Source organism: Leopardus geoffroyi, chromosome A2 (genome assembly GCF_018350155.1).
Source record: "Leopardus geoffroyi isolate Oge1 chromosome A2, O.geoffroyi_Oge1_pat1.0, whole genome shotgun sequence".
Lineage (NCBI taxonomy): Eukaryota > Metazoa > Chordata > Mammalia > Carnivora > Felidae > Leopardus > Leopardus geoffroyi.
This window is the reverse complement of record NC_059331.1, coordinates 15,400,878-15,427,328: the sequence shown is the minus strand read 5'-3', so window position 1 is coordinate 15,427,328 and position 26,451 is coordinate 15,400,878. Positions and strand designations below refer to the sequence as shown.

Here is a 26,451-nt window from a genome sequence, read left to right as displayed (position 1 = left end):
CATGTCTAAGTCGTTTCTCGGCTCATCTGTTGCTTTAGGGTCTCCGAGATCAATTTCGTTTTCCTTGGCAAACCTAGGTGCCTACCGTAGTGGCACCTGCCGTGGGGCTTCCCGGCACTGCTTTCCTTGTGGACAAACTCTCTTCACTCCGCCCCCTGACAGATAAAACCCTGCCATCGCCCCGTGAGCCTGGATCTCCCACTGGCTTGGCAACAACTTCTGCCTCCGGCCCCGTGGACCCCACACCGTGCTCTCCGACAGTCAGCCACTACCTGTCTCTGCATCGAGGCAGTTAAGAGAGCCCTGAGAGGCTTCCCCACCCCTCCTCCCTACCCCCAGGGATTAGCCTTTCGTTCCTTTCTTCCTGTATACCAACCACTTCAAGGAGTACCAACGGAGCTCTTGTTTTCAAAAGATTTATCCTCTTGGAGAAAAAGTCCTCCAAAGCCACAGTGGTTAGTGCAGCAGCCCTGAGGCTTTAATGGCCCATTGCTCTGGCCAGATTAAGTGCAGATAAAGGACCTTCCCCCACTACCTTGTTGTTCTTGTTGTATCTTGTTGTTCAAGGCCACTCAGCTCACTTTGGGGCCAAACAGGACAACCAACCAAAACCACTCACTCCTCCCTCCCTCCCTGGATCAAATAAATATCTTCATCCACTCGCTTATATTTAACCCACAGGTGCTAGTCTGTGGAATGGGGCTGTGTCTACCCAAGTCAGCTCCGGGAACATCTCAAGTACCTGCTGGAGAGTTCTGGCCCCTGCTTCCCCTTCTTTCCCAGCTGTCCTCCTCCAGATGTTTTGGTCCTACACCAAACTCATCCCAGCGAAGCTGAAGATAGGGAGAGGAGGAACTAGTTAAATATTACGGTTCAAATCCACCGACTTAATCCAGTGGTTCTCAGGCTTTGCTGTCCATTAGAATCACCCGTGCAGGAACACCTGGGTGGCTCAGTCGGTTAGGCCTCCGACTTCGGTTCAGGTCATGATCTCGTGGTTCATGAGTTCGGGCCCCGCGTCGGGCTCTCTGCTGATATCTCAGAGCCTGGAGCCTGATTCTGTGTCTCCCTCTCTTTCTGTCCCTCCCCTGCTCTCTCTCTGTGTCTCAAAAATGAACACTGAAAGAATACATAAAAAAGAATCACCCGTGCAGCTTCTAAAATTCCCTGATGCCCAAGTGCACCTTAGACCACTTAAATCAGAATTTCTGATTTAACGGGGACCAGAAACATATTCAGTTGAGCCACATTCAAGAACCAGTAACTTAACGGTTGTTACTCGTATCTCTGAATCTGTGTTGTCTGCCATGTCTGTAAGTTCTACACGTACCTCGCTTTAGAACTTTCCATGTGGAGTCAGGCATACGGCCAAGGCTTCCGACGATGATAGAATACCTCAGTCTGTTCCTGATTAATTCCTAGAACTGGAATGTGGTGGCTATTCCAAGATCACACATATGTCCCAAAGTCGCACATGACAAACATTTTATTACGTTAAAAAAAAAGTCATCTGTTAGCTGTTCAACTGCAGGCTACCTCATCTGAGGTTACCTCAGAAAAATGGCATCAGAAAACAAATACAGATTTTCAGGATCACAAAATGGCGAGATTCTCCTCCACTTCCCCATTAAATGTTAATCAGTGGCTTTGGCTGCTTCTGCTCAGAGCACCCAATTGCTGACATCACATAGGACCCGGTTATCCTAATGACACCAACGATAGGGGTCCGTCCCCAGCCGCCTCCCCGGCTGCCAGACGGTGGCGGCCTGAACAAGAAGGCAACACCCGGTGGCTCTGGGCCACTCCTCCGTGGCGAGCTCGCGCTTCTCACGATGGGCTCCGGCGGCCACATCGACGGCGGTGGTGGCATCTGGGGCCCACATGAGCAGACACCGCGCGGGGCCGCGGTAGGCCCTGCGATTGGTTCCATATGAGGTCCGACCCGGCGTGGTCCCGCCTCACTGCGCACCAAATGTCGCACCCCGAGAGAGGGTAGGAAGTGGTGCTTCACCCCAGGAGGCGGGGACACCTGTAGAGGAACCCGCCCCGCTTGCCTTCTGGTTCCTAGTGGCTTCTGAAGACCGCAGCGTCTACGCCACAATCTGGGCATTTGGACACGACCCAAATACCGTGCGTGGGTCCTCAGTTCGCCCTCCCGTTCCCGGGGTGCGTTGAAGGCCGTGCAGTTTCTGGGGGTCAGAAGCTCCCAGGCTGCTCGAGAGGCACACGTGCGTTCTCACTTCTCTTCTCGCCTTCCTGCAGACACCCGGCCGTACCTCTGGTGGCTTCGCGCGGGGTCAGATGGCTTCCTCCACCTGCAGGGGCTGCCCCACCCCTCCGCCTTCGAGAGTCCTTCTGCTCTGCCCACACCCGTCCCCACCCCTGCACCAGGCCCCGCCACAGAGGCTCGCCACCCATACCCGTCCGTCAGAGGACGAGGGTGAGCGTTCAAGACATCCGTCGTTTCCCCACCCTGGGCCAGCGCCCCCCTACCCCTACCCCTTCCTCCTCCCTGCCGTCAGTCCTGCACCAGGAAGTTGATGAGGGCCGTTCTGGGGGAGAGGAACGCTTTCTTGATGCTTCGCCCCTGCAAGAGCCTGACACCCAGCTCGCTTTGGAGGACGAGTTCGTGGACTTTGTCCTGGTCCCTCGAGACTCGCTGGGGCACGGGGATTTTGCCGCAGGCTTTGTTGTTGATCTGAGGAGAGAAGCCGAGACAAGCGATGAGGAAAAGTCCTGAGAGTGGCAGGCGCCTTCCCCGCGGAGGGGTGGCGTCCGTGCCCAGCCTCCCAACACACCCAGACGGGCAGGGAGAGGCTGGGGGCCCCCGGCACCTGCGGCCAGTGCACCTGTGCTTCCCGAGCGTGGCCCCGTCCCAGCTGCGCAGGAAGTTAGGTCACACACCCTCAGCTGCTCCCCGGGGGTGGGGAAGGGCTGTGTCACCCAGGATTCTACCCAGGCCGCGGGTGGGCCGGCTCGTGCGGAAGGCAGGCAACCTCCCTGTCACGGGCCTGGCTCCTGTCTAAAGGGGGCGCCCGGGCACGGCGACCGGGAACCTGGGCCCACATCGCTTTAACTCTCCTTGCCGAGAAGGGGCCGGTACGGTTGCAGACGTCGGTGGGTATTTCACTGAGGATTTTTCAATACGGACAAACTTCACAGCAAATATGAACTGATGTGGGCACGGGGGAAAGTGCTCTCACAGCCCTGGTGGCTTCTCAACAGCCATGCTTCAAATCCCCAAGCCCACTGCTCCCGTAAGAACACTCAACTCCTCTTTCACTGATGCTCCTGGTTTTTTTTATCGGGAAAATGCAGTCACTGTATTATGAAAAGTTACCAGGAATAGTCTCTGAAGTTTCGACCAAAGCCTATTAGGTGTCCCTAATCACCCGCCTCATTTTTTTCAGATTTATGTAGAACTCGGTGGCATTTTTCTTGGTTGCATCACCCTGTATCACTGCGCGGGGGCCAAATATGGTAAAATAGTACGTCCTGAAACGTTCTAAAATATCGTTCTTTTTTGGGGGGGGTGCCTGGGATTGGTTCCATCCAGTGGCTCAGTCGGTTGAGCGTCCAACTCTTGGTTTCGGCTCAGGTCATAATCTCGAGGTTTGTGAGTTCGAGGCCAGCATTGGGCCCTGCATGCAGCACGGAGCCTGCCTGGGATTCTCTCGCCGCCCTTCCCCCGCCACTGGCAGTGTCTCTGTCTCTCTCAAAATAAATAAACTTAAAAATAAATAAATAAATAAACAAATAACTAATTAAAAAAACGTGGCTCTTAAAAAAGTGTGAGTTGGGGCGCCTGGGTGGCGCAGTCGGTTAAGCGTCCGACTTCAGCCAGGTCACGATCTCGCGGTCCGTGAGTTCGAGCCCCGCGTCAGGCTCTGGGCTGATGGCTCAGAGCCTGGAGCCTGTTTCCGATTCTGTGTCTCCCTCTCTCTCTGCCCCTCCCCCGTTCATGCTCTGTCTCTCTCTGTCCCAAAAATAAATAAACGTTGAAAAAAAAAAAATATATAAAAAAGTGTGAGTCTAGGGGCGCCTAGGTGGCTCAGTCGGTTGAGCGTCCGACTTCGGCTCAGGTCATGATCTCGCAGTCTGTGGGATCGAGCCCCGCGTCGGGCTCTGTGCTGACAGCTCGGAGCCTGGAACCTGCTTCGGATTCCGTGTCTCCCTCTCTCTCTCTGCCCCTCCCCCACTCATGCTCTGTCTCTCACCATCTCAAAAATAAATAAACATTGAAAAAGAACAACTAAAAAGTGTGAGTCTCGGGGTCGGGGGTGGCTCAGCCGGGTTAAGCGTCCGCCTCTGGATTTCAGCTTCGGTCGTGATCTCGTGTTTTGAAGAGCTGGAGCTCTATCTACATCGGGCTCCGTGCCGACAGTGTGGCACCTGCTTGGAATTCTCTCTCTCTCTGCCCCTCCCCCGCTCACTCTCTTTCTCTCAAAACAAATAAAAAATAAAAGTAAAATGAAAAAGCGTGAGTCTCCTGGACGCAGGGTTTTGGTGTCCTAAAACGGCAGAGCTAGGGCTGCTGCTCAAAGGTCTGTGCCCCCCACCACCCGCCTTCTCGTTTCTAAGCCATCGGGAGCTACCTTCTTCCACCGCCCTGTGCTTGCTTTGACCGAGACCTCCCACCCTGTCACACCAAAGCCGTGCCCCCCGTGAAGTCCTGGGGGCCCCGGACACGGCCTTCTCAGAACTTGGTAATGAGTCACACAGCTCCAGCTTCTGCTTCTGGATCTTACCCAGGGAAGAGGGGCCCAGGGCAAGCGAGAGAGCGTGTGCTTTTGCGCAGACAGACTCAGGCTTGACTCTCAGGCCTGGACTCACATGCCGCAGGACCTTCAGTTTTCTCTTTAAGGATGGAATCTTCCGGACTGTTGAGGAAGATCACCTGTCCGAAGGGACCAGCTCACTAAGCCTTATGCCTCCTTACTCCCGGCCACGATGGAAGGGGCCGGTGTGGGATGTGCTCGGCACAATGACCCTACTTCCAGACCCAGGGCTTCCCTGGGGACCTGGGGGCTGGCCCCTCTGGTGAGGCCTGTCTGGGGAGGTGAATCGTTCCCCTGAACCCAGCAGGCCTTCCCACACGGCCCCAGGCACCCTCTCATGGCTTCTGGAGCCCTGGGACTCCCCTGAGTCGCCTTACCCAGGGCAGTCCCTTCGCGGTGGGTGGGTCTCTATCATGCTCCACCTCCTGGCATGAGGCACCAGTTAAATGGACATCAGATGCCCCCGGACTTGGCCTTCAGGGGCCCAAAGGGGAAGAAGCTCTCTTTGACTTTAGAAGAATCTTTTGGTCTCTGTTTGGTGGCTTCACAAGCTTCTCCCCTTCCATCTTTGCCACTGCCCCCCCCCCACCCCCATCACCCACAGCCTCGGGCGGGGGCCTCGGCATTGTTCTCTTGGACTTTTCCAACTGAAAAGTTGGAAACCATGAGCACTGCCCTCGCCCCACCCACGGCCACTCACTGACACGGAGGCAGCCCCGCAACAGCGAAAAACAAGGAAAGCCCCCGCCGACCGAGCTCTCGCTCTGTGCCAGGCGCTGGGCTACGCAATCCACCCGAGCAAACCTGCTTATCCTCCTGCAGCCTCGTAAGGTACATGCAGGACCACTGCGTGCCCATTGTACGGATGGGAAAGCCGAGGCACAAGAAGTGAAGCCACCTGCCCGAGGCCCCACCCCACAAGTGGAGACGGGATGACCTCATGGATCCTCTCTCCCCCTGGTCAGCCCCCTGCCAGTCCCCAGCCCTGATGCCCTGCTTGTGCCTGTGCTCTAGCCCCCCTCCGTGGCTCACCGTCCCAATGTCCCCGAGGGCGCTCCCCCCTTTGCTTCTGCCGACCAGGCAACCTCTTCTGCACTAGGGTAATGCTGCTCCTCTTTACAGCCAAGGTCCCACGTCCCCTTCCGTCAATGCCCTGACTGTGCGAAGCGGTGATCCCGACACGAGCACCTAGCAAGCAGGACCAGCAGGAGCCTGTCATTTAGTCACTTATGTGACTTGGGTAAAACAGGGCCCGCTCCAGGGCAGCTGTGTGGGGGTAAATGAGTCAGGATCTCGAAAGTTCTTCGGGCAGTGCCTGGCCCGTAGTCGGTGCTCACTGCTTGTTAGTGGGTTTTGTCACTAGTGTGTCCAGAAGCAAGCTAAGCGTCTCCTGGCGTCATCCGATCTAATTCTTTCAACAACTAGACAGAGCAGCCACTGTGTGGCCCCCATTTCGCCGTTGAGGAAACCGAGGCTTATGGAAGTATCTTGTAAGATGGAGACTTACGGGCAGGAGAGTCTCGCTCCCAAGCTCCACGTGTTAACCTTGGGTCTCCAGAAACTCCCTGTGTGTGTGTGTGTGTGTGTGTGTGTGTGTGTGTGTGTGTGGCATTTGTGTGCCCCCTAGACCGTCCCTCGTGGGTGCCACGCTGCATGGAGAGAAGGCGGTGCCCCTGGGCTCAGTATCCCTAGTGTTGGGCACGGCCCTGCATGCCGTGGGCACCGAGAACTCGAGCCGGACCGAATCACGCTGAAATTACACTGCATGGTACTCAGCTCCCGTTTCCAGCAGGGGCGCCAGTCAAGATCACACGGACACAGAACGCAGGCCTCCACAGGAGGTCTGTCACATGGCCCGGTGCCCCGAGCCCGAGGTGCTCAAGTTGGGTAGACCCGCAGGGAGTCCCATTTGTAAACATTTTAAACTCTGAGTTTTCATTTCAACGACAATCTGAAATCATTTCTCCAATTACCAAAACGAAATTTCTTTTCTGCAGTGATCAAAGTGGAATGATACTGCATAGGCTAAACCTCCAGTTCCTCAAGCTGGCATTTCTCAATGTGCGGAGGACGTGTTCTCAGGGGCCCACGAGATCTTTCTTATTTAAAAAAAAAAAATTTTTTTTTAATGTTTATTTATTTTCGAGAGAGAAAGAGAGAGCATAAGTGGGGGAGGGACAGAGAGAGGGGGAGACAAAGAATCCAAAGCAGGTTCCAGGCTCTGAGCTGTCAGCACAGAGCCCGACGCGGGGCTCGAGCTCACGGACCGCGAGATCATGACCTGAGCCGAAGTTGGACGCTTAACTGACTGAGCCACCCAGGAGCCCTGAGATCTTTCTTACAGACATTACTTAAGGTAAAGAAGAAACGGCTTCTGTGTGCCACAGAGCTGTTTTTGACTTTGAGAGTTTTGGAAGAAGCCCTCCAGGCCAGGCCCATGTCCTCCTCTCCGTGGGGGAGGCAAAGAGGGGTCAGCGCGGAACCAAGCGCCAGGGGAGGTGATGTGGAGACAGAGTGGCTTCCGAGGGGCTGAGCCTCCTGCATGAAGCCGTTTTTCCACACATCCACCCACCTGCTGGGCCCAGGGTTTGCACAGACACAGAAGGGCAGGGTTTGCACCTGCCTGGCAGACCGGGGCCCTGGGAGGCTGTGCTCTCCCTCAGCCCCTGGGTGATGTCTTCATGGCCTTTTTCACAATTTGCAGTAATATTTTTCTTTCCTTTTTCTCTTTCCTATCTCTCCCACTCGGCTTACAGCTCTGTAGGTATTAGGGACCCTGTGTGTCCTGTTTGATTTGTATCCCCAGAGCCTAGCACTGTGCCTGATGGTAACGTGAGAACTACTGATGAATCAATACACCCGGGCAAGGCGACCAACTTCTCTGATTTCTCCACTGCAAACACTGAGAATGGAAACGTCTACTTCACTGAGTGAGAAGAGTTTACTTCGATTTTGGATGTGAATGACCTGGCCCCATACGTGGTTCAGAGACGTGTGTGCTAAGAGGTCCCCCAGCTCAGCCACATCAGCTTACATATGTAACAATCATATAAAAGATAAACTATTAGAGTTACCTGCTCTATAAAAGGTTGAAATAAAAAATGTCTTTTATGTATCTACAATGATGCAATTTACCAAAACAAAAATTCTTTTTTTTTTTTTTTTTTTTTTTTTTTTAAGTAGGCTCTATGCCCAGCACGGAGCCCAATGCGGGGCTCAAACCCGCGACCCTGAGATCACGAGTTGGAAGCTCCACTGACTGAGTCACCGAGGCGTCCCCCCCACCAAAAGAAATTTGATGTAGCCTTTCTGAAAGAGATTTTTCAGTGAGGTGCTCCTGTTCTGCCCACCTCCTCACTCTCACCCTCCTCCCTAAATGAACCAAGAGCAGCTGAACGAAACAGACGGAAGAGGAGACTGGAACACGGCTGGAGAACAAGACGATCAGAACCTGTAACGCAGGACAGGGTTCTATTTTCCACTTTCTAACCCCTGGAGGGCCCTGAGTATTTTATGCTCACAAGCTTTTGGTATGCGGTGACCTCAAAACTGAAGTGTGCAAAGCAAAGACGGGTGGGACGGTCAGGCTGAGGGCGGGGTAGGCTGGAAAGGCCCAGGCAGTGGCTGTGGGTCTCGCGCGGGGCCGGGAGACTCCCAGACTCTGGGGCTGCGGGAGAGACTCACCAGGACGGCCATCTCCACGACGTCGGGCTGCTGAAGGAACTGCGGGTCCACGGCCGGCCACGCCTGAAGCAGCACACCGGCGTCCCAGGCATAGTGGGCACACAGCTTCCCGGGCACCTGTTGCAGGCCTGCAATGCCAAGGCACAGAGGGTCACTGAACACGCAGGGCTCACGGGGGGGCAGGGGGAGTCGCTTTCGCCCCGGCACAGCCCGGCGTGGAGCTGCCTGAGGCCGCACTATGGCTTTTTCACAGCCTGCCAGGTGCCCCCCCACCTACTCTGGCCTGGGTTTATGGGTATCCCCCCCCCCAACTATTTTCAACAGCGCCCAGAGCTGTAAAGATGGGTGGACACGTGGTTCTAAAGTGTGCATTTTGGGAACAACAAGGCCGCTGATCTGCCTTGGTCTCTGCGGTTCTGTTGATGAAGGAATGTCTTTGTGCTTCTGAGAGCGGATCCCAAAATAACGAGCTGTGCTCGCTTCCTTTCCTGCCTGTGATTACTTGTGGTCCGCGAGGCCCTCCCGCCGGGTCCTTTTACTCATCATCACTGGAGCCCACATGCTGAGAACAGCACGGCGTTCCTTCTCGACCTTCTCAGAGGGATCTCAGCCTTCACGCTCGACCTCTTCTCGAGAGGGGCTCCTGCCAAGGGCTGAACTGGAAAGAGCTGGCCTTGGCTCGGGTGGGTGGAACCCGAGGAGGCGGTGAGGAATCAAAGCCCACAAGTCTGCGTCCCAGAGCGCGTCGTGCTGCGGCCCCAAAGCAGGCACAGGCGGGCTCCACACCTGCAGGGTTGCCCGGGGACTTCAGCTGGGGGCTTCTGAGCAGGAAAGGCTTGGCCTGCAAAGTCGCTGCCGATCTCATGAGCACAAGAGAGGCCCCCAAACGTGCAGGAAAGACACGCGTCAGAAAGCAGATCCCTGGGCACTACCAGTGGGGCCGCACCCTGACCGCCTCCTCGTCCTCCTGGTGGCGGGCCCTGGACGGGGGGGGGGGGGGGGGGGGATGGCCGTGAACGTGCCGGCATTCCTCACGCTGTGATTGGCTTTTCCGGGGGTGGCCCTTGCACACCTCCTCCTCGTCATTAGCCTTGAGCCCAGAAGATGCGTTTGAGGGAGGAGCCCATGCCTCAGTGAATGGTCTGAAGCCAGCTCTGACACAGAGGGAATGAATCCCACCAACACCAGTGTGCCAGGAACGCTGTGCAGGAACGCTGTGTTGGGACCGACGACGTTTTATTTTCCCCGTGGCAAAAGTAATGCCCGCTCCTGGCAGAAAAGGTCAGACTATAAAGAAGAAAATCATGTTCATCTGGACAGCATTTTTTAAGCTTCTTGTTTGGGAAGACAGTAATGTATTTAATGGCTAGGATATATATAAACCAACCCCACCAAAACACCCCACTACCATCAGGATCATGCTGTATATGGAGTTCTGTATTCCTTTTGTTTCACTACTTTAAAATCATAATTAATTAGAGGGGCGCCTGGGTGGCTCAGTCGGTGAAGCAGCCGACTTCGGCTCAGGTCATGATCTCGAGGTCCGTGAGTTCGAGCCCCGCGTCGGGCTCTGTGCTGACAGCTCGGAGCCTGGGGCCTGTTTCAGATTCTGTGTCTCCCTCTCTCTGACCCTCCCCGTTCATGCTGTCTCTCTCTGTCTCAAAAATAAATAAACGTTTAAAAAAAAATTTTTTTTTTAAATAAAAAAAATAAAATCATAATTAATTAGAGAGCCTGGGTGGCTCAGTCCGTTAAGCGTCCGACTTCAGCTCAGGTCACGGTCTCACGGCTTGTGAGTTTGAGGCCCGCGTCGGGCTCTGTGCTGACAGCTCAGAGCCCCCTTAAGATCTCCTGCCCTCCCTCTGTCTCTGCCCCTCCCCTGCGCATGTGTGCGCTCCTTCTCTCTCACTCTCAAAAGTAAATAACCATTTAAATAAATAAATAAAATAGTGATTAATTTCATGGGAAAGGATGGCATACAATAGCACACATAACACGACTCCAGTTTTAGTAAATGTTTATACGAACGGACAAAAGGTCACAGGGAATGGAACACAATACCAGCAGTGACTGTATCTGGGACGTGGGAGCACAGGTGATCTTTCTTTCTTGAAAAATGTTTTCTTAACATTTGTTTATTTATTTATTTTTTTAATGTTTATTTATTTTTGAGACAGAGAGAGACAGAGCATGAATGGGGGAGGGGCAGAGAGAGAGGGAGACACAGAATCGGAAACAGGCTCCAGGCTCTGAGCCATCAGCCCAGAGCCCGACGCGGGGCTTGAACTCACGGACCGTGAGATCGTGACCTGAGCTGAAATCGGACACTTAACCGACAAAGCCACCCAGGTGCCCCACATTTGTTTATTTTTTGAGAGACAGAGACAGAGCGTGAGTGGGGGAGGGGCAGAGAGAGAGAGGGAGACACAGAATCCGAAGCAGGCTCCAGGCTCCGAAATGTCAGCACAGAGTCCGATGCGGGGCTCGAACTCAGGAACCACGGGATCAAGACCTGAGCCGAAGTCGGATGCTTAACCGACTGAGCTCCCCAGGGGCCCTTTTTCTTTTAATGGGTTACAGATTCTCTACCAAAAACACTGAATACTTCAGTAATTTGAAAGGGTATTTTGAAATCAAGGTTTCCCACACTGTGAGATCAGTTCAAGATTTTTCTTCTGTTTTTTTCTAATTTTTTTTGTCTTTTTATTTTTTTACCTTTTAAAATTTATTACTTATTTGAGAGAGACACAGACAGCACAAGTGGGGGAGGGGCAGAGAGAGAGAGAGAGAGGATCCCAAGCAGTCACAGCACTGCCAGCACAGGGCCGGACGCGGGGCTCGAACTCGCGAAATTGTGAGATCGTGACCCGAGCCGAAACCAAGAGTCAGACGCTTAACTGGCTGAACCTCCCAGGTGCCCCTCTTCTGGTTTCTTTGTAGGGTTTCTCTGTGTTCCCCGTTGAATCAGCTGTGCCTTCTTTTGTGGGTGATGTGAAAGAACATTACACGGTCAAGTTTCCAAACCTGGTTGGCAGAGTCAACCTCCCCTTCCCTATTGGTTTGTGATTTTTCTTTTACAATACCCTGTAGTCGGGATGGTTTCTGGATTCTCCAAAGCTCTTACAAGTAGCTCTCAAAGTGGCCGTCCGCGATTCGGTGGAGCTCGGCCAGAGCGTGGACCAACGTGTGGCTTCCTCGAGAGGGTCGTGCTCCTGAAAGAAACTGGTCGGCCTACCCCCCGATGTGTGCGTAGAGGCAGAGGTGATCCACCTTGTAAGCTCAAGCTGCTTATCTCCTCGTGGGTTGTCACAGCCGGTTCCCAGACCGGCCCCGGGTCCACGGCTCACTCTGGAGCGGCGCTGACCCATTCTACTCCGTGCACCTCTGTCGTGATTCTTGTGCTGCTATCGCGCACTTATGTGTTGCTTATTGTATGTTTTACTCTCTGGCACTCTTGCTGTAACCCCGTGCTGCCAGTCGGTCTGAGGGAAGTGAACGCCTGCCAGAGTCTGAGAATCGAGCGGCATCAAAGATGTATTCCTGGGGCCCAGCTGGCCCCTGTGCCCCGGGGTTCCAGCACTTGCCAATGGACCTACTCCATTCCTGACAGATGTGCGTCTTGGCCGAAGCCGAAAGGAGCTTCCTGCTTGCTCCTCAGAAGGGGTGCTATTATGACTCCTATCTAAATACAAGACAGAGGTCACAGGAGGGAGATAATCACGTCTTTATTTTAGCAGGCTGGCCCGGTCTGCCTTGTCCTGTGACCCAGCTGCAGCGGGACGGATTCCAGACCCTCCGCATGGTAATTGTACAGGATGCCTAGGAGATGAGAGGGCCTCGGACACAAATGTTCTGGGCAGAAGCTGTTACAAATTCCACAATAAAAAAAAAATGAGGAAGCCCGGCCTTCCTGGAGCGATCAGGATGCTTATTTATAGCAGCCTGGGTCCCTGCCAAGGTTTCCCTATAGACAGGGGTGGGGCCATCCTGCTCAGCGGGGAGGAACAGAAACTCCGGGCGGCGGCGGGTTCTAGGCCCCGTTTTTGCCTCTCTACTCTTTAGGGAGGTAAAAATACCCAACATTTGCATAGCAAAAACAATGGTTTCTTTACATGACACAGCCCGGGTTGAGAGCTGGCCTCTGGGTTAGCACCTGGACAAAGTCTGAACACTTTGGGAAGTGTCAAGGCTGTGGAGCACAAGGCTACCACGTGGGGGCTGGCTGTTGCCTACGACCCACCCCCTTCCGACCCCTCCTCTGGGAGAGCTGTCGTCGCTGACCTTCCAGGCAAGTGACCGAAACAGCTGAACCGAGCCTCCTCTCGTGCGCGGAGCACTGGCAAGGTCGCCACGCCGCCGTGGCAGCCGGGAGCGAGTGCTGGGGCGGTCACGGTGTCTGTGGCCGGCGGCCTCTCTTGCTGGCTGTCACCAGGCCGGCTGCCACCCCGGCCCCGCGCTCTCACACACACACACGTAAGGGTGGGCTTGGGGACTCCATGGCCTCTGATCCCCACCGAGCCTCATCCAGCCCTGGCGATTCCAAGGAAATGGACAGGATGTGATGCCGCTAGATTTTGGCTTTTGCCCACAGAAGGGGTCCTGCTGACTCTTTTGAAATAACGATGCTGACACGCACATGCGTATTCGTATGCAAAATGCCCTCAGACCATCAGTGAGAACTTACTCTCCTTTACAACGGACACACACACACACACACACACACGATTTGTACATTTGTAATTTTGTTGAAATTGAGGAACAAAACACATACGTGTGGCAAAATGCTACACTACACTATTTTACAGTCACTTTTACGAGGAAAAATGGATTCGTGGCGGCAGCCTGGGGTTTTGAGGGTTGCGAGTTACTTCGGAACGCCTAAGCGGGGGGGGGGGGGGGGGGGGGGGCACAGTGTCACCTTGCTGTGACCTCACAATTAAGGTGCTGATGAAAGACCTGAAGTTCCCACAAGGTAAAGCCTGAGGCAGGAGTCCAGACAGAAACCTCCCTGTGCAACCACAAAAACGGCCAGAAGAACAGAAACAGAGAGCTTACCGCCACATTTTAAATAACTTGTAGTTTGGACAAGAGGCTAACCCCAAAGCAGCACAAAAAATAGCAAAAGAAAAACCACCCAAATGACTTACAGAGCCTTCGTAGGGTGGGACACAATGTGGCTGGTAAACAAAAGAACGGGTACGCCCGCCCGTAAGTGTCGATACAGAATGCCAACATCTGCATAGAAACAGATACACATTTCACGGACTACATGCATGGAGTTCTAGTGTCAGATTAAATTCTTTTTTTTTTTTTTGAAGCTTATTGATTTATTTTGAGAGACAGCATGAGTGGAGGGGCCGAGAAAGAGAGAGAGAGACAGAGAGAGAGACAGAGAGAGAGAGAGAGAGAGAGAGAGAATCCCAAGCAGGCTCTGCACTGTCAGCAAAGAGCCCATGTGGGGCTTGAACTCATGAACCGTGAGATCACGACCTGACCTCAACCGACTGAGCCACCCAGGTGCCCCCTTGTGTTCTCCTTTTCATGGCCACCACCCCCTCTGCCCAGTCCCTAACCCCCTGGCAACCACTACTGTGTTTTCTCTCTCTGTAAATTAGTTATTTTGAGAACGTTATGTATAAATGGACTCAGAGTATATAACCTTTTGAGATTGACTTTTTTCACCCAGCATAATCCCCTTGGGATCCATCCACGCTGTTGGCAGTTAGAAAAAGTCATTTTTCAGGATGATGAAATTAGATCTCCAACCAGAGTACCACCAAGAAGCTCCCTGGTGGGTGACTTTCTGCCTTTTTACTGTCCACCACCAAAGGAAACCTTGGGTCCTTCGTCTGGAAACAGTATCAGTGACTCCAAATATACAAAATTTCCCTAAGCGAGCAGCCACCACCCCCTGTCTGGATTAGGACAATACCCTATTATGGTACACAAAAGAGAACTGTGTAAATTCAGACGTGGTGTCTTGGGCTTCTTAGATCCAAAACTTCAGGAAGGAAAAAAGATTTCCTCATCCTGTTACAGCTTTCGCCCACTGCCAAGACATTGGTTCTGTTTCCTACTGAAGGTCTTCACTGGCTCTTGAAGGGACTGGTAGGGGACTATTCAAGCTCCTCTGAAATGTTTCCTTTTTATCCACAGCGATGGCGGCCACTTAGCCCACAAGGCTCCGGACCTCCCCTAGGGGACCGGTCTCAATTCTGCTGCTCTCTGGGAGAGAACCTGTCCTGTGAAAATCTGCTTCTCTAGGGAACTCTGGGAAATGGCCATTTCTGACCATCCCGCCCCTCGCCGCGTTCCCTTTTATAGCCATTCTGAGTTACCTTCCAAAGATGTGGGAATGAAACCTGAAGCCAACGTGGAAGCTGAGTTTTCTAGAATAGACACGTGTGTGTGAAAACCGTGCAAAGCCTTGGCTCAAGAATGACCGGCGGTGTGAGATGACAATAATGAAGCTCCTCGAGACACAGGGCTTCTATCTGTAAAGGACTTCCCACACCTGGAGACGCTGGCCCTCTTTAGTTCTGGGAGGGCCAGGGAGGGGTCACATCTCCATTCTCTCCTGAGGGCACCTGACCCGAGCCTGTGAGTCAATGACTAGAGTGCCACACCAGGTGTGTGGACTCCTCACTTGACCATGTTATGGCCCCTGCTGCTCATTCAGAGGGGGCCACACACACACAGGGGGAGAGCCCGGACAAAGGCTTCCCATTACTTCTTTGAATTAAAAAAAACAAAATTAGGGGGCACCTGGGTGGCTTAGTCGGTTGAGTCTGACTCTTGATTTCGGCTCCGGTCATGATCTCACGGTTCGTGGGTTTGAGCCCCGCGCGGAGCTCTGTGCTGACAGCACGGGGCCCAGTTGGGAGTCTCTCTCTCTCTCTCTCTCTCTCTCTTTCTCCTGCTCTTGTGTGCACACACACACTCTGTCTCTCAAAACAAATTAACAAACATTAAAAACAAAAACAAAAACACAATTAGTTGCCATGAATTTGTAAAGCTTGAGGGAAGACCTTAACTAGAAGGGCCTCGCCAGCTCTCCCACAGATGCCCCAGAACGGAGCGTGGCACATAATACATGCTCTATAAACCGACTGAATGAAACACTGTAGCAAAACTAAGATTCAAGCTATACGTACTTGTAACACAGCTCACAAAAGCAACACAGCTCACAAAAGCCACGTGTGCTGTGTAGGGAGAATCATGGAGCAAGGTCTAGAACAGGCCTTTCTATCCTAATACTTTAGCATATGTCTGTTGAGGATCCTGTCGCATAGCTGAAGGACAGACTGGCAGGGCCACCCCCACGGTGCAAACTCGTATCCTAAGACCTGCCGGGTAGGGAGGGGGCCCTGGGGAGAGTAGATCCCGTCTGCCCCCTCCCCCACCACCCCGCAATGCAACTGAAGGGGCACCCAAGGAGGGGGTTTCAGCAAATCCCACTGACTTTACTCTTTTGTGGGAGAAATGAAATGAGGGAGGAAAACAGAGAATGCGGGACAAAGAAGATAAAAGAAAGAGACATGTATATTCCAGGATAAGAGGGAGTTTATTGCAAGTTAGACTGGTTTGCTTTAGAGCAAAGGAAGACTAGGAAAGAGTGAACAGCACGCCATTTAAAAAACGTAATGTGGCCGCCAATGCTAAATGGAAGAGCCAGGCTTCCTTCCCCAGAAGATAAGAAAAGGCTGCATAATACGGCAACAGCACAGCAGGGCCTGTACCAAACTCCCTTCGGGGCACTCTGTCTATTCCGCAAAGAACGGGCAAACGACTCATCCTTTAGAGTCTAAGACAAGGCAAAACACAGAAGGAAACCAACACAATTCATCGGGGGAAGTCGGTGAAACCCTCATTTCTAAACCTGACCACGCCTACTGAGAAAGGCTGGTCTTCCTCAGGAGAATAACGGCCAATTTCTAAATAAAACTCTAGCAGGTAGAATTTAACGGTACATTAAAAGTCCACGACACCACGGTCAAGAGAAATCCATCCCAGGAGAGCTTAATATTAGGCAATCGATTAACTGGACCTAAGTCATATCAACGGGGCAGAGGGGGAAGTTAAAAGGAAATGATACAAACACCTTAACACTGGAAGAATGGATGTTAAGTAAAATACAGCTCCCACTCCTAATATCAGTTCTGGAAAACAAGGACGGAAAGCTGTTTCCTTAACATTATAGGGAATATCTATCCTCAACCCACAGCCAACATCAAGCCCAAGAGGGAAGCGTGAGTTTCCTTGCTTAAAAAAAAAATTTTTTTTTAATGTTTATTTATTTTTGAGAGACAGAGACAGAATGCGAGTGGGTTAGGGGCAGAGAGGGAGAGGGAGACACAGCATCACAAGCAGGCTCCAGAATCTGAGCTGTCGGCACAGAACCCGATGCGGGGCTCGAACTCACAGACCGTGAGATCATGACCTGAGTCGAAGTCGGACGTTTAGCTGATTGAGCCACCAGGAGCCCCGCATTAGTTCCCTTTCCTTCTGGAAGTGAGACAGGGCTGTCTGGCACCAGCATTCTTGAACGACCTGTAGGGTTTTCTAAGCAGTACGTACACACACACGGAGACCTTTCTAACCGTTAGAAAGGAAGACAATACTTATCCTTATTTGCTGATCACAGCATCCTACAAAATCTAAGAGGATTTTAGCCCTTACACAACGTATGAGAAATTGGAAGGGAATCTGGGTCAGAGAATAAGTACGCAAATAAATTTTAAAAATTACATGCCAGCCATTACCAGTCAAAAATTGTAAAAGAAAAAATATTCCAGTCACAAGAGCGTAGACAAAATACAAGAACAACGACAACAAAAAACCCACTTGAGAATAATCTTAAGAAATGCATGGGACTGGGCACCTCGGTGGCTCAGCTGGTTAAACATCTGACTTCAGCTCAGGTGATGATCTCATGGTTGGTGAGTTCAAGCCCCACATCCCCTACATCAGGCTCTCTGCTGTCAGCGCATAGCTCACTTCAGATCCTCTGTCCTCCCCCCCCGCCCCGCCCCCCACCCTCTCTCTGCCCCTCTCCTGCTCTCTCAAAAATGAACATTTAAAAAAAAAAAATGCATAGGAGTTACATGAAAAAAAACTACAAAACTTGACTCAGCACAAAGGAAGTCTAGAATAAAGGGCCAGACAAGGGCAGGGGTGCCTGGCTGGCTCAGTCGGTAGAGTGTGTGACTCTTGATCTCAGGGTTGTGAGTTTGAGCCCCATGTTGGGTGGAGACAATACTTAAAAATAAAATTTAAAGGGGCGCCTGGGTGGCGCAGTCGGTTAAGCGTCCGACTTCAGCCAGGTCACGATCTCATCTCGCGGTCCGTGAGTTCGAGCCCCGCGTCGGGCTCTGGGCTGATGGCTCAGAGCCTGGAGCCTGTTTCCGATTCTGTGTCTCCCTCTCTCTCTGCCCCTCCCCCGTTCATGCTCTGCCTCTCTCTGTCCCAAAAATAAATAAACTTAAAAAAAAAAAAATAATAAAATAAAATAAAATAAAATAAAATAAAATAAAATAAAATTTAAAGAAAACGGGGGAGGGTAGGGACAGACCATATGGAAGTCTGGAAGGGGTAAAAATGGGAGACCTTCCCAAATGAATTCCAGGTTTAGCCAAATTTCAATCAAGATCCAAGCATTTTAATAATAAAATCAGGGGCACCTGGGTGGCTCAGTCAGTTAAGCGTCCAACTTCAGCTCAGGTCATGATCTCACGGTTTGTGGGTTCGAGCCCCACGTCGGGCTCTGTGCTGGCAGCTCGGAGCCTGGAGCCTGCTTTGGATTTTGTGTCTCCCTCCCTCTCTGCCCCTACCCCACTAGTGCTCTGTCTCTCTCTTTCTCAAAAATGAATAAACATTAAAAAAATTATACCAGAGTTCTACTGAGAAGAAAAAACAGGTGAGAGGAGCTAAAAAAATTATAAAAAAGAAATGAAGGGAGGCTAGCCCACCAGATGTTAAAACCGTATGGAAAAATCCAATAATTAAATCAGTGAAACAGAACATACGCTTGAAAAACAGGCGTGGAGTGGAAACGGGGATAACTTTTCAGGAAAATAATCTGGCGACATACATCAAGAGTCTTAAAAACATTCCTAACCTTCCCGCTTCAAGGACATCCTCTGAAGCGGGAACACAGATTTACGCACAGAATCGTCCACAGTGGATGATGGGAACGAGTGTTAGACACGTGACTGGAACAGTTACCAAAGTCATGCCTGTGGACAATTAATGCAGTCATGAAAAACGTTTACGGGTTAAAAAAAAAAAAATCAAAATGTTGACAGATGTGCCTCGTTTTCAAACCGGAAATACTCGGAAGTGAATTTTTTGCTAACCCGGGGAAACCTCATCGGAGGAAGCCCGTGTAGGGGGGGCCGACCTGTGCCGCACACTCCCTCTTGAGTCCGTCCCCGTAGGCCACACTAGGCCTCTGACACTGAGGCCGAGGCCCGGGGGCCCGAGCCCCTCTAAGACTTAACCACCCACACTGGCCACGGAAGGCGTGCGGCCCCGACGCTCACCCTCGAGGCAGCCAAGGCTCAGCGAGGGTGTCACTCAGGATTCCCGGGGGACGGAGTGGGCCCAGGCGGGGCTGTTCCAGCATGCGGGATGAGTTCACCACAGAGGCACTGCAAAGTCCTTGCAAAACACCGGGAATCGTGACGGATGCTCTCGTCCGAGCAGCTTCGCCAGCGCTCCAGAATTTTTGGAAGCTGATCTGAAAATGCGTCTCAAAAGCCTTAGTAGTTTGGGGCGCCCGGGTGGCTCAGTCGGTGGAGCATCCGGCTCCGGCTCAGGTCACCATCTCACGGTTTATGGGTTCGAGCCCCACGTCGGGCTCGCGGCTGTCAGCACAGGGCCCGCTTCCGTTCCCCTGCCCCCCTCCCGCTTGCGCTCGATCTCAAGGGGTATTTTATGTCCCTTCAGAGCAAGCATTGTGTCTAGATATGTGTTGTAAGGAAATGATTTTGCATGTGGACACAAACATAGCTGTTCAACTTTTAAAACGATATTGTATAATTATAAGTGGCCTAAGTGTCCAAAAATCGAAAATGGGAACCCACGATGAACCTCATATACCACCTGAAGAGGTAATCCCGTATCAAAATTAACAAAAAATAGAGATGAGTACAAGGAAAAGAAAGAATTAACTGCTGAAGGCAGCTTAGTGTGAAGAATGTTTAAATTATTTCTTTTTTAACTTTTTTTTTTTTTTTTTCTGAGACAGGGAGACAGAACATGAACAGGGGAAGGTCAGAGAGAGGGAGACACAGAATCTGAAACAGGCTCCAGGCTCTGAGCTGTCAGCATAGAGCCCGACGCGGGGCTCGAACTCACGGACCGCGAGATCCTGACCTGAGCCGAAGTCAGCCGCTTAACCGACTGAGCCACCCAGGCGCCCCTAAATTATTTCTTAAAAGGAGAGGACATAAGTGTTTCTAGTGATAGCCTTTGAGAATGACCAATGGGCCCTGAAAAACGTTCTCATGGGGCTGCCTTACGAGAGGAAAAGTGCATGAGGTCCTACTTTAAGCTTTCATGTGAGGGCCAGGTCTTAACAGCAGAGGGCCACAGTCCCCCGCTTGCCCGCACATCAGAATCACCGAGCAGGTGGTTAAAAAACAGGCCCTCCAGTCACTCCCAAGGCTCCAGAACTAGGACCTCCAAGGGGGGCGGGAGGGGCAGAGGCTTCCGCAGCTGGTTCACCTGAGCCTCGGGCAGGGGGACACGGCTCGGTGCCCAGTTCAGCAATAATGGGCTGCTGGAGAGCCTGAATCCCCGTCTAAGCGACTAAGGTTTAGATCCGCAACCATAATTCCAGGTGCCCTGCTCACCATCCATAAAGTGGGACTAAACCCGAGTTTCCACCTTAAAAAGATAACATGGGGTCATGGTATAGGGAGAGCGGGATACTGAGTTGTGAGAGAGTGTTCCGTGGTGACACCAATATTCCCATTCGTCTGGGCACAGAGTGCCGAAGCGGAGAAGTGTCCTCCCCTTTGGCGGGGGTGACCACGCAGAAGTCCCACCACTCCCACTACAAGACAGAGGGGTCCCAGGTACGGATGCCAAATGTCGGACCCCACGCCTGAGGACATCTGAGCCCCGGGTCGTGTTCAAGAAGAGGCTGGAGCACATCCTGGTTAGCAGTAACGGGTCAGACGAGGACACGCCCACCTACCTGCCCAGAGCTCCGAGGTGATGTGAGGGGCCATCGGGGCAGCCATCACGGTCAGGGCACACACAGCGTCCTCGAACTCGGGGCTGTGGAGGACGACTCTCTGCGAGGCTTGCTGGGGAAGAGAAAAGAACAATGTGAGAACACCGAGGCACACAGAATAAGCCTGGGGAAGGAAGGCCATCCATGTATCTGAAGTCCAGAGACACAGGCAGGCAAGCAGCAATCCTCCGGGCCATCCGTTTGCTCTGGATGAAGAATGTCCCCCATCTAACCCTAGTATGACAAGGAGGGCAGCAGCAGCAACAGCAAAGACACCACTCTTAACTGAGCACGTACTACGCCCAAAGTCTGAGGCTGACTCATCTGATTCCTACAGCTACCGCTGGGGGGCAGTGTTCTTTCCCCCACCTGGCGGATGAAGCAGCTAAGGGTCATGGAGGGAGAGTAACCTGCCCCCAGGTAGGTGGTTAACCAAGCAACGTAGCTCCCACGAGCATCCAGCTTTGTCTGAAATCAGAGTTCAACTCCTAGCTGCTCTGCTGGGTTTCCCGGGTGCTTCGGAGCCAGTGAGACATGCACACGGGCTTGCTCACGGGTTTCGCATTGTGCAAATGTCTAGCACAGGGGTCCCTCTGCCCCCTCGGGGGTCTCAGGGGTCCTCCTTCTATTAAACAGCTTTGCCAGTTACTGTAAACACCCAGTTTCTTCCTGCAGTGCAGCTAGCCAGGTGACCCAGCCACGCGCCCATCTAATTTACGGGGTACCTACCCTATGCTGGACTTTGGGGATAAAACGTCCAGAAAGGTACAGTCTCTGCCCTCAAGGGGTTTACTATCAACTGGGGAGACAAGTGACAGAGGACTTAAGGGTGTCACAGGGTGCAGGGGAGGGACGGTGGTGAGCAAAGCAGGGTGTGAACTGGCGAGTGTGGTCCAAGGACGGCGGGGAAGGAGAGGGGCCATCCCGACGTGGCTGTGGGGAAGGACATCACTGAGTTTCCCAGAGGCTGGCGGTTGTCGAGGCACGCTGGGCGAGTCCCGATAAAAACCAGCCTGGCGAGGTGGTGGCACTCCAGTCTATGTTCACAAAACAATTGTGACAAACACAATTTTGGTTTAATTTTATGATGTTTGCTAAAATTAAAAGTAGGAAGCCCCCATGATATATATTTTGCTAGGTAGAGAGAGGCCAAAAATACTATACATTTAAAAAAAATTTTTAAGTTTATTTTTGAGAGAGAGAGAGAGAGAGAGCACGAATGGAGGAGGGGCAGAGAGAGAGGGAGACACAGAATCTGAAACAGGCTCCAGGCTCTGAGCTGTCAGCACAGAGCCCGATGTGGGGCCTGAACCCACGAGACAAGAGATCATGACCTGAGCCTAAGTTGGATGCTTAACTGACTGAGCTACCCAGAAGCCCCTCACAAAATACTGTACATTTAAAAAAATGTTTATATATTTATATGGGGGGGGGGGGAGGCTTGTGCCGGGGAGGGACAGAGAGGGAGAGAGAGAATCCTAAGCAGGCTCCATGCTGTCAGCACAGAGCCCGATGCGGTGCTCGATCCCACAAACCGCGAGATCATGACCTGAGCTGAAATCGAGAGTTGGATGCTCAACCGAATGAGCCACCCACGTGCCCCTATACATTAAAAAAAAAAAAACCATGCCTCTATGATCTTTGCAAAACAGCCTAAGAGATTGGAATCTAATTCCACGGGTGAGGGTACAGAGAGAGTCAACCAGAAGGGCTGTAGATGGAACGGTCAGCGAGTAGGCATTTCATTTTTAATTTCTTTTTTCTATAATATTTGCCATTTTTTCCCAATTAAAAAAATCACACACACTCGGCAAAGAAAATTTCGGAAACGCAAAATCACTCATGCGTTGTCCAACCCCGAAGAAAACTGATGTATTTTATCCCGGTCTCCAAAAATGCAAAAATACGGGACTTTCCACATCTGCCCATATACCCTTTGGCTTGACTGGAGTTTTTATCACATAGACACTTTTGTATCGTGTGTTCTTACTTGCTGTTGTATCACGAACAGTTTCTGAAACTAAGTATTCCTGGAAAGCACAGTGTGAATGGCGGTGGTGTATTTCCTTCTCATTGATACGACCGGAGTCATTTCCCGATTTTCCCTTCTGAGGACAGCTGGGGTTCTAGGTCTCCGTGACTGTGAGTCACTGGCCAGTGGGCACCCCTGAATCAAAGGACATAAACAACTGCACGACTACTGACCTCAAAGTCAAAGCGCTTCCTGGAGAAGTTACATCAACCATGGCCACTGCTGATATGTAACATGGTCTCAGTGCCTTTGTAATAGCACAGACTTTATGTTAAAAAGTCTCCGCAAATTTGATAGGCAAAAAAAAAAAAAAAAAAAATAGCACCGCGTTTTTAATTTGCATTTCACGATAATTAGTGAGGCAAATACTTTTTTCTGCCAAGTTTACGGGTTATTTCTATCTTACCTTCTGTGAATTACCTCCTTTCACATCCTTTGACCGCTTTTAGGTTAGGTATTTCATATTCGTATGCGAAGAGCTCTTTATATATTGAGAATCTTAAGCCTTATGTCCGATATTTTTGTTATAAAATGTTTTCCCCAGTTTTTATCTACCTTTGAACGTGGCATGTTTTAACACACTAAAAATGGTAAGTTTTATGCAGTCATGGATTTGTCACTAAACGACCAGACACGTCATCTAACCTCCCTGGGCGTCAGGTCCTCGTAGGCAAACCATGGTGGGGGGGGCAGGAGGGAGGGGAGTGGTTGGGTGAAAGAATTTTTTTTTTTTAAGTTTATTTATTTTGAGAGAGAGAGAGAGAGAGAGAAAGAGCACGCAAGTGGGGGAAGGGGCAGAGAGGGAAAGGAAGAGACAGGATCCCAAGCTGGCTCTGCAGGGGGTTTCAACCCACAACCTGAGCCTGATGCAGGAGGGTTTGAACCCACAAACCGTGAGATCATGACGTGAGCCGAAGTCAGCCGCTTAACCGACTGGGCCACCCAGGTGTCCCCCTCCCTTTTTTTAAAGTTATTTTGGGCCCATCTTTAAGAACTTTCCAGCTCTAGGGGCGCCCGGGTGGCTTGGTCGGTTGAGCGTCTGGCTTCGGCTCAGGTCATGATCTCATGGTCCGTGAGTTCGAGCCCCGCGTTGGGCTCTGTGCTGACAGCCCAGAGCCTGGAGCCTGTTTCAGATTCTGTGTCTCCCTCTCTCTCTGCCCCTCCCCTGTTCATGCTCTGTCTCTCTCCATCTCAAAAATAAACATTAAAAAAAAAAAAAAAAGAACCTTCCAGCTCTAAAACTAGGTTGTGACTATGGGGAAAAAAAATGCTCCTTTAAGATAAGAGAGCCACACCGAGGGGATGATACCACGGTGCTGCTCTCTGTCCGCAACCCGGCACCCTGCAGGCCACCTCAGCATGTGGCGGGAAGCCACCTGCCCTCCTGTGCTATCAGATGAGGACAAGAGGGCCACTTACCAGGAGGGCATTGCTGAATCCCATCAGCTGAGAGATTGCCGAGTTCAGTGAGAAGTCCTCTGTGAAATGGGCGGTCACCTATCGGTAGAAGTTCAATTATACACTTTCTTCAACATCTCTTTAAGCTTTCCACCAAAAACCAGCACAACACGACAACGACAAAACAAACGGACGACCCCAAAAATGTGACCTGCATGAAGCTTGCAAAGGTATTTACAAATGGATTCACGGTCTCGAATAATCACGATAATGTTTCATCGGCACAAAGATTTTTTAAATCGGGGTCAATGCCGTTTCCACTACTCAGCACGTCCCGCTCCCCCACATCTGGGCCGTGCAGGTCCTCGCAGTGGGGACTTTAAACGCTGCTAAAGAGCCGAGCAGGAGGCAGGACCCGCTGATGAGGAGGCCTCAAAACAACAGCAGACCGGAGATGGGGTGAAGGATGTCGCTCCTCTGTGGCTCCATGACTTTCATTCACAATAAAGGTTATTAGGAGACAGGAGAAGGTGAGTTTTGCATTTTCAAATGTGGACTCAACATAAAAACACTAATAGGACTTGTCAGCTTCTTCCTGTGGTGCATTTTTCAATTTTGACCATGGCCAAGAATATAGAAAAACAACACATCTAAGGATGTTAAGAGTTTCCAACTTGTTTAAGTGACCCAGTTCTATGATCTGACAGAACCGAAGAACATGCCAGATCCAGAGAGGAAATATGTGGTATGAAAACAATCATTCAGGCACCACTCACATCATGGAATTCAATTCCGTGAGCTCTGCTTCTCTGCACTAGAGAAGAGGGGACGGGAAAAAAGTTGAAGAAGTGTCACCGAATGAGACCATGCTGGACCCAGAGCCTCATGAAAACCCTGTGCCTTCAATGTCATCAGTTACCAGAGTCCGGAAAAGTGACCTTGGCTGACTTTGTAAGTTCACATCAGCAATTCTAGAAAGGGAGAAAGAAAGAGATAAAGAGAGAAAAGAAAGGGAGAGAGAGAAAGAAAGAAAGAAAAAAAGAAGAGGGAGGGAGGAAGGGAAAGAAGGAAAGGAAGGAAGGAAGGAAGGAAGGAAGGAAGGAAGGAAGGAAAGGGAGGAAGGAAGGAAAGGGAGGAAGGGAGAGAAGGAAGGAAGGAAAGGAAAGGAAAGGAAAGGAAAGAAGGGAGGAAGGGAAGGGAAGGGAAGGGAAGGGAAGGAAAGGAAAGGAAAGAAGGGAGGAAGGGAAGGGAAGGGAAGAGAAGGGTAGGAGGGAGAAAGGAAGGAAAGGGGGGAAGGAGGGAAGAAGGAAGGGAGGGAGGGAGGGAGGAAGAGAAGGAAGGAAGGAAGGAAGGAAGGAAGGAAGGAAGGAAGGAAGGAAAGGGAGGAAGGGAGAGAGGAAGGAAAGGAAAGGAAAGGAAAGGAAAGGAAAGGAAAGGAAAGGAAAGGAAAAGAAGGGAGGAAGGGAAGGGAAGGGAAGGGAAAGGGAAGGGAAGGGAAGGAGGGAGAAAGGAAGGAAAGGGGGGAAGGAGGGAAGAAGGAAGGGAGGGAGGGAGGGAGGAAGGGAAGGAAGGAAGGAGGGAAGGAGGGAAGGAAGGAAAGAAGGAAGGAAGGAAGGGGAGAAGAGAAAGAAAAGAAAAGAAAAAGAAAAGAAAAGAAAAGAAAGGAAAAGAAAAAAGGAAAGGAAAGGAAAGAAAAGAAAAGAAAGGAAAGGAAAGGAAAAAAAGAAAAAAGGAAAGAAAAGAAAAGAAAGGAAAGGAAAAGAAAAAAAGGAAAGGAAAGGAAAGAAAAGAAAAGAAAAGAAAAGAAAAGAAAAGAAAAGAAAAGAAAAGAAAAGAAAAGAAAAACTTCAGCCTAAGGAGTATTTGGGGTGTCTCGTACCCACTAAAAAATGCCTTTGGATCTCCTAAATGCCTTCTTTCAAAGACATGTGACATTTCTTTCCACAAAGTTCTTAAAAAGGCAAATGCCACGGTGTTGTAGCAAACTTCTAGATAAAACATTTAAAGGGATTTGCTATCAGTGAAGCATCTTTTAAAATGAATTCAGGGGCGCCTGGCTGGCTCGGTCAGTAAAGCACGCAGCTCTTGATCCTGGGGTCGGGAGTTGAAGCCCCACGCTGGGTGTGGAGATTTCTTACAAATAAAATCTTTAGAAAAGGAAAAATAAAATAACGGTGGCTTGGACAATAAAATATTATTCTCTAAGAAGGTAACACGAACAAATCGTGTGTGTGCAAAAGTGAAGCCACAAGAGCTCCCACAGATGCCGTGTGACAAAGTGCCTGGGCGCCTAAGTCCCCCCTCTGCCGGGCGTCTAG

General features: G+C 51.2%; 1 protein-coding gene and 1 long non-coding RNA gene across 11 annotated transcripts in view; one reads left to right on the top strand and one right to left on the bottom strand.

The window, feature by feature from the left end:
• Window positions 1-1,468: 1,468 nt before the first annotated feature.
• LARS2 (leucyl-tRNA synthetase 2, mitochondrial) overlaps window positions 1,469-26,451 on the bottom strand; it is a 193,748-nt gene continuing 168,765 nt past the window's right edge. For 3 of the 10 annotated variants that reach the window (XM_045492605.1, XM_045492604.1, XM_045492611.1), the window contains 6 exons: window positions 24,155-24,232; window positions 21,584-21,740; window positions 20,665-20,776; window positions 8,463-8,590; window positions 5,811-5,966; window positions 1,469-2,698 (listed from right to left, as the gene is read on the bottom strand). In XM_045492605.1, coding sequence (XP_045348561.1) covers window positions 2,496-2,698; window positions 5,811-5,966; window positions 8,463-8,590; window positions 20,665-20,776; window positions 21,584-21,740; window positions 24,155-24,232 — 834 coding nt within the window. In that variant the 3' untranslated portion in view covers window positions 1,469-2,495. Of the gene's footprint in view, window positions 2,699-5,810; window positions 5,967-8,462; window positions 8,591-20,664; window positions 20,777-21,583; window positions 21,741-24,154; window positions 24,233-26,451 lie in introns of those variants that run through there. The other 7 variants (XM_045492608.1, XM_045492610.1, XM_045492606.1 and 4 more) reach the window with 6 other exon arrangements.
• On the top strand, window positions 3,009-3,726 carry LOC123605559. Its single transcript, XR_006715810.1, has 3 exons — window positions 3,009-3,117; window positions 3,411-3,488; window positions 3,599-3,726. It is a non-coding gene; the product is annotated as an uncharacterized LOC123605559 (long non-coding RNA).